The sequence below is a fragment of the Arachis ipaensis genome, chromosome B01 (assembly GCF_000816755.2).
Source record: "Arachis ipaensis cultivar K30076 chromosome B01, Araip1.1, whole genome shotgun sequence".
NCBI classification, from domain to species: Eukaryota; Viridiplantae; Streptophyta; class Magnoliopsida; order Fabales; family Fabaceae; genus Arachis; species Arachis ipaensis.
This window is the reverse complement of record NC_029785.2, coordinates 132575826-132583580: the sequence shown is the minus strand read 5'-3', so window position 1 is coordinate 132583580 and position 7755 is coordinate 132575826. Positions and strand designations below refer to the sequence as shown.

General features: G+C 33.8%; 1 protein-coding gene across 2 annotated transcripts; it reads left to right on the top strand.

The window, feature by feature from the left end:
* LOC107639702 (CBL-interacting protein kinase 24) lies at positions 1194 to 6656 on the top strand. 2 transcript variants are annotated; one of them, XM_016343273.2, is made up of 15 exons: positions 1194 to 1405; positions 1576 to 1788; positions 2302 to 2364; positions 2446 to 2517; positions 2651 to 2758; positions 2865 to 2939; positions 3101 to 3154; positions 3391 to 3516; positions 4106 to 4195; positions 4492 to 4614; positions 4927 to 5046; positions 5177 to 5293; positions 5660 to 5716; positions 5806 to 5880; positions 6099 to 6656. In XM_016343273.2, the coding sequence occupies exons 2-15, from the start codon at positions 1624 to 1626 to the stop codon at positions 6192 to 6194; spliced, it is 1341 nt and encodes a 446-aa protein (XP_016198759.1). In that variant the 5' UTR covers positions 1194 to 1405; positions 1576 to 1623; the 3' UTR covers positions 6195 to 6656. The 2 variants fall into 2 exon arrangements, with proteins under 2 accessions (XP_016198759.1, XP_016198767.1); XM_016343281.2 differs by lacking the exon at positions 1194 to 1405 and having other exon boundaries at positions 1421 to 1788.

Genomic DNA, 7755 nt, shown 5'->3' with positions numbered 1-7755 from the left:
TATAGTGGGGCGGGATCGGGTAGAGCAAAAACCCGCCCCTACCCGCCCCGTTGCCACCCCTATATATGATGGATGTCTTTTGGACTTTTTGTATCCTTTTGGGCTTGACTCATATTTTTGGGCCAGGTATAAACACTAGAAATAAGAGTAAATGTCCTTTTCGGTCTCTAACCATTTGGTCGATGGATTTCGCACCCCCTACTAAATATAAAAACACAAATCAGTGTCTATCTACTTTAATATATGTACGTTTCTCAAAACCGGTTGCAGGGACTAGAACGTGCATATATCAAAGTAGATAGGGATCGATTTGGATTTTTATATTTAATAGGGGGTGCGAAATCCATCGAGCAAATGATTAAGGATCAGAAAGAACATCTACTCTAAAAATAATTATATATAAATAATTCAAAAAAACTATTTAAAAATTTTGTAAGAACTTTATTGAAATTTTTAAATTATTCGAACTGTTTTATAATTTTATATTTTATCTTAGAAATTTATTTGTCCATATCATATACTTGGACATTTAATGATCATACTTGCAGTTAATATTTTACTTTAATAGTTACCGTTAATAATTAATTAAAAAAAAAGAAAAAAACAAATAGCTCTTTAACCTTTTGTCCCGCAGATATTTTTGTCCCGCAGATATTTTTGTCTGACCATTAAAAAATATTTTTAAATCCCTGACTTTCACAAAATTTGGACGGATCAGTCCCTCCGTCCAAATGCCTCTGTCAGTGACCGATCCGTCCAAATGCCTCCGTCAGGGACTGATCCGTCCAAATTTTGTGAAGGTCAAAGACTTAAAAGTATTTTTCAATGGTCAGTAACAAAAATGTCCGCGGGACAAAAGGTCAGAGACCTATTTGTCCTTTTCTCTAAAAAAAATTATATTATCTAATAAAAATAAATATTAAAAATGATTTTATGTATTTTAAAATTGAGAGTTTTAAACTCTTCAATTTTGAAAACCAGAACTGCTTAATTGCTCTATAAAAGTTTAAAGAATTTATATCTTAAACCGAAAGAGAAATGGAGAAAGCGCTGACTATTCAGGGTTGTAGAAAAGCACTTATCAGAAAAGGAAAAAAAAAAGGTTGGTTAATTAATCCATCTTTAAAACTGAACCACGAAAGTCAATATCAAATGTGGCAGTGAACAGTAATAAGCGATTAGTGACCTTAATAATAAATTAAGAAGGAAAGAGGCAGTGGCGGTAATTGTTTTGTTGCTGCTTATGCTTCTTCTCTTCTATATCTTCTTCTTCTTCTTCTTATAGATTGTTGGAGACTCGCAATATAATAAAGTCTTAAACCTTTAATTTTCCGTTATTCGAAAGACGTTAGATTAGCCGTTAGCGTTGTAGTTAAGCAGTTAAGCTTAATCACGCACATGCACTGTAAGCTCCCTCTCTCTTTATTCTAGAACATTCCTCTTCTCACTTCAATTCCTTTGCTTCCGATTGTTGCAGGATCCAACTTCTTCCAATTCTCAATTCATAATCCACGATTCTTACTCTTGTTCCTGATGCTCGCGCCTTATTGATTTTTTTTTGTTTACTGTTGGAAGGGAAATTTAGTTGATAACGGAGGAGATGCGAATGATCGTTGCCAAACGATGAAGAAGGTGAGGAATAAGATCGGAAAGTACGAGGTTGGTAGAACCATCGGCGAAGGTACATTCGCCAAGGTCAAATTCGCCAAGAACACCGACACCGGAGACAGCGTTGCCATTAAGGTCATGGCTAAGTCCACCATTCTCAAGCATAGAATGGTTGAACAGGTCAACCTTACGCTTTAGCCTTCTTTGTTTACTTATCTTGCCAATTATTGTTAATTGTTCCTTTGATTCCTTTTGTTTTAAGTCACGCTTGGTTTTTCATTTAGCTTGAGTTTATATCAGCCAGGTTACCGATGAAGCTAAATGATTTAGAGTTACCAATGCTTCTAGGGTGACATAAATCAACATTACACATAGTGTTGCTACAAACTATTGGTGTAGCTAAGAGGTGGCAGTAAATTTTGCAGTGTATGAGGATGTGCATTGCAATGCTTGTGTGTAAATGTGTTGCTGATGTTTTTATCCTCCATAAAACCAGCAAAGTGTTCTCTCATGATTATGCTGCTTTTCAGTGGGATTTACATTGCATGCAGTCAAAGACATTCTGTTTCTTCTATCTGTATGCTGGACTTTTCATTTTTGGCTGAATAATCATGTAGCTTGTTTTACTAAATTGTTATTTTGATTCTTTCCCCCCCTTATGCCATGTGTTTTCTAACTTGAACCGTGTAACAGATTAAAAGAGAGATATCCATTATGAAGATTGTCAGACATCCAAATATAGTTAGGTTGCATGAGGTATATATAATATGATAATACATGACAAATTTCATTGTATTTCTTTATCTTATTATATTTCTAAAGCTTCTTATATTTTAGGTTTTGGCCAGCAAGACCAAGATCTACATAATTCTTGAGTTCGTAATGGGAGGGGAATTATATGATAAAATTGTAAGAATTTATATGCTACTTGTCTATCGGATATGCTGGAGATTGGTTCTGCTATACTCATCTTGAAAATTAGCTTGACATGCAAAGTTTTGTGCTTGATGTGTGTACGGTTACACCCTTTCTGGATCTGTAGGCTCAGCAGGGAAAGCTTTCTGAAAATGATTCTAGGCGCTACTTTCAACAACTTATAGATGCTGTTGCTCATTGTCACAAGAAGGGTGTGTACCACAGAGACTTGAAGGTGAAAGATAATATATTACAGATGAAGTTAACTATAATCTTGCAGTAATTTTTGTTGGCCTTATTATGTTTTGATCCTGAAGAAGTTGTTTTCTTTCTATTTATAGCCTGAAAACCTTCTTCTTGATGCATTCGGAAACTTGAAAGTATCTGACTTCGGATTGAGTGCATTGACAAAGCAGGTAAGAAAGTACTCTATTTGTGAAATGGAGATGAAAGAAATGATTTTTCGTACATTAAAAAGGAGCAGAGTCATTTTATTGTATTGGCATATTATTGTGCTTTATCTTTGGAAAATGTTTTGGAGATGGCAAATCTGACTCCTGCGTTTTTTTTTTTCAAGGGTGTTGATGTTCTCCACACGACGTGTGGGACCCCAAATTATGTTGCACCTGAGGTAAAGTCAAGTATGCAGTTCTGGTCTGTTATATATATTATCTCGATCTTTTACTTCTTTTCCTTGGGGTATAGGTTTTAGTTATGTTATGGGAAAATAAGTCTATATTTTGATGCCCTAATAGCTGTTATTAGTAAACCCATTACCTTAGGACCAAAGTCATTCTTATCTTGGTTCAATATTTCAGAGTATATTTTATTTGGTGCTCGAGTTTCTTACGAAGTGATCTTTTGTAGGTGCTAGGCAATCAAGGTTATGATGGTGCAGCAGCTGATGTTTGGTCATGTGGAGTCATCCTGTATGTTTTGATGGCTGGATATCTTCCTTTTGAGGAGGCTGACCTTCCTGCACTGTACAACAGGGTATTCTGCCTCTGCCTCTCTTTAGCATTGAAGTAGAGACCTCAAAGAGCTAGTCAGAATAGGCAAAATGTGTTGTGAGTGTCGTGGAAAATAACAGTTAAAGATAACCCTATGTTGTAACAATGAACAATGTCAGAAGGCATACTGTCAACAATTATTTAAAACTACTAGGAGCTTTGTTTACAATTGCAATTTTCAATATTGAACTAATCATAATGCTAGAAAATTCTGTCTCTAAACATAATAAGAACATGGATAATAACTCTCACCTATTAAATGAAATATTAATCTAAATTTACTTAATAGTAGAAATTGGTTGAAATTGAAGGGAAAAAACTTTGGTTACCTTACTCTCTCATTTTAGTATTATTCTTACTCAAGTAATTTTTTGCATGATGTATTGTACCTTGTACAATATGGATGAACAATATGCACTCTGCTTCTGTGCATGCTTAGGATCTAATAAAGGATCTTTTAGTTGTTGTCTGGATATCATGAGGAGCCCGTTCTGATAGACACACATGCTTAGGAGCATGTAGTGCTATAGATTAATAAGTAATAACTGCTGCTTTTTCTTTTAAACATGTAGATCAATGCTGCAGAGTTTGTTTGTCCATTTTGGTTTTCTGCTGGGGCAAAGACATTGATACAGAAAATTCTGGATCCTAATCCTAAAACAGTGAGTACATTGGTTTATTTATTTTCAACTTAGATTTATTAATTGGCTCAGTTACAAGCTATGTGCGTTATGCTATGTATGAATTGAAATTCACATGGATCTCTGTTCTTCTACCATTTAGTCAATGCTATTTTGTGAGCAGAACCTTGATCAAAATGCCATTGCTTTGAATCTATTTAGTTCTTAAGATAGTTTTATACTTTCATTAGGATTTGCACCTATGGAAATTTTAAGCCTGATTGGTGATATTTTCTTAGAATTTCATGTATCATTTAATATAATTCTGATAAATGCAGCGGATGAAAATTGAAGAAATAAGGAAAGATCCATGGTTCAGGAGAAACTATGTTCCGGTCAGACTTAGTGAAGATGTGGAAGTCAATTTGGATGATGTTCAGGCAGTTTTCGATGATATTGAGGTCTGCTCTTGTTTTTGGCACTGTTGTTTAATTTGTTATTGTTGCATAGAAACATCTGATATGTGAATTCACTTGTGAAGGATTGAAAATGTGGAGAAAATATGTTCATTCATGATAGGATAATGATACCAGATTACTAGAAAATGTATAATGATAACTTTGCAACATCCTTTGATCTCTGATAATTACGTAGTTATTGTTCCTTGATATTCATTTGAGCAATTAAGTTGCTGCACCCGTTATCCAGTGGTAGCATGTTGTTTCTTCTCATTCACTACTCTAGGTATGCTCATAAGTTTTGCTGTTTGACAGGACAAATATGTTTCTGAGAAGTCAGAAAGTACTGAGGGAGGTCCTTTGATAATGAATGCATTTGAGATGATTACCTTATCTCAAGGGTTGAATCTTTCACCGCTATTTGACAGGCGTCAGGTATTGTATCCAAGCATATTCTTTCCTCAAATTCATGGTTCCTTTTTGGGGCTTTTGTTGATTCTGTGTTTTTCAAGGTTGTCGGTTGCATTGCTTAAACTGATATTTCCTTTTTTTACTTTCCTAATAGGATTATGTGAAGCGGCAAACCCGTTTTGTTTCACGTAAACCAGCAAGGGTTATAATTTCATATATTGAAGCTGCTGCAGAGTCAATGGGTCTTAAGGTCCATTCTCGTAACTACAAGGTATCACTCTGCTTGTTCGCTTCCCATTTGATAAATTTTGGATACTTTTAAATAAATGCTGAAGCTGATAAGAATTGGTATTGTAATGCTCCAACCTTGATCTTTGTCATAATTCAGAGCAGAGTACAGTGATCTATGGCAACAATTTCATGAGTTATTTATGTCATATTAGCTTACTTCATTTGTAGTGAAAATAATTGTTCCAATAAAATTTGGTCCTTTATTAGGAAGTCCCCAAGTAAGGTTTCATATTCAAAAAGTGATGATGTTGGGTTGTTAAATCCTTAGACTAGTTAGAACTTTATTTTCTTTCTTTTCTTTCTTTTTCACTTTTTTCTGTTGATTACTAATATAATGCTCTTACAGATGAGGCTTGAAGGAGTTGCTGCAAATAATGTTGCTCAATTTGCAGTGGTTTTGGAGGTAACTTGTTGCTTCTTACTGTATTTTATTATTTTCAATATGAAAACTTTGGTTTCTAACCATAATTGAAATCTTCTTTTATCAAAAAGGTGTTTGAGGTTGCACCATCACTTTTCATGGTAGATGTTCAAAAGGCAGCTGGTGATACTCTCGAATATCACAAGGTTAGTCCAGATCTATGTACACGGTTCACCACAATTGAACAGATAATAACAAGTTCCCCATTCTTCAATGAATGAAATTATGTTATGCTTGAAAGTTTTTGATGAATCCTGCCATCCTGGATTAAAGAGAATTGGGATGTTATTTGACTTATCTCCTTAAAAAAGATTTATTTGTTTATGCATATAAATAGGCAGTTAACATTTTACACTTTCTTTAGTTTTACAAGAATCTCTGTGGAAAATTAGAAAGCATTATCTGGAGACCGATGGAGCCAGCCCCAGATTCTGGTATGCTTCGACAAATGACTGTATGATCCAGTTCTTGGGAGTATGATGGTAATGATAAATTAGAAGAAAAAAACACCGAAAGCTGCGGATTGTGCTCCATTAATCTACCGAGAAATGGCATGTTCATGGCCATCATAAGGCAATGTACAGTTTGTATGATATGTGTTGAGAGAGAAAGGGTGTCACTGTCAAATAGAAGTGGAGAGCCCCTGCATCAGAGTTTATGGTTTTTGTTTGATATAAATAGAAGCCTGTACTGAAGCTACCCCCACACAATCAGGTTCTGGGAGAATTGATCTTATATATATTTATTATAGAAATAATGAAATCCCCCTGTTGTTTTTCGTCCGTCCCAGAGGTCTATCTTTAAGATGAACGAGAGGATTCCAGAGATTGACATGAACAACAGAATATCAAATGTCGAACTTCTGGATTCTGGTGATGTTCAATTTGTTTTTCAATATTTTTTTTTTCACACATTGCACTAATTCTCCACTGCTCACTGGAAACTCGAACCCGGATATGGAGTTTATGAGCCTCATGAAAATATCCAATTATCCACTGGCCTCATGGGTCAAGGCCTTACTATGATATTTTAAGTGACAAAATAATGTTTGGGCCATTCGTAAAAAAATAAAAAGTAAAAGATTATTAGTGATCAGTCCAGTCTAGTCTAGCTCAAAAGATGGATTTGTATGTTTACCAAAACAAAAAAATATAAAAATAAAAAAAGATGGCATTCTATAATCTGAAAACTCAGACCAAAAAGAGGATGACAAAATCTAACCACTATTGTGAGCATTTATAAATTAAGAAAATTTTTAAATGCTTTTGGAATATCAGTATTGTAATCATTTTAATTATTTATTTCAATTAATATAATATTATATAGATTTTTATAATTAAAATCAACAGCTAAAACTATTAAAATATCGATATTCTAAAAATATTTGAAATTTTTTTCTTAAATTATGACTAGAATTTAATTTTTATACATCAAAATTTAATATAATCAACCCTGCATTGTCACATCAGTAAAGTAACTAATTTTTTAACTCCTATAATTAACGACAAAAGTTTTGCACTAAAGATGAAAAAAATGAACATTTGAAACTCTGATACGATACGTTAAAGTCAGAAAACATGCACAGTAATCTCCGTAGTACATAACCGTTGCGTCATTTTCGTAACATGAAATGTCGTCTAAGTGAATTTAATGGTTACGTACAGGGCAGTTAGGATCAATAACTGAAGCACCTCAATCTAAACACGTGGATCATAATTCCAAGTTCAGTTCAGAAATAAAATAAGCTCAAACTATAATATCACCACCACCAAGTTGGTTCAGTGCTACCTAAATTCATCTTTTCCTTTCAACTTTGAGTCTTATAATAGAAAACAGTTTGTGCTCAAAGCTATAACCCATGTTGATCCTTATATCTAATTTTACTTTATGTTGGGGAGAGTCTATTTTCCTTGATTTAAAAGAATTCTTTTAAGCATGTGAGGATTAACTAAAGTGAAGAGATCGATAAAATAATAAAATAATAAAATAATATTTTAGTTACTTTTAATTTATAATTTTTA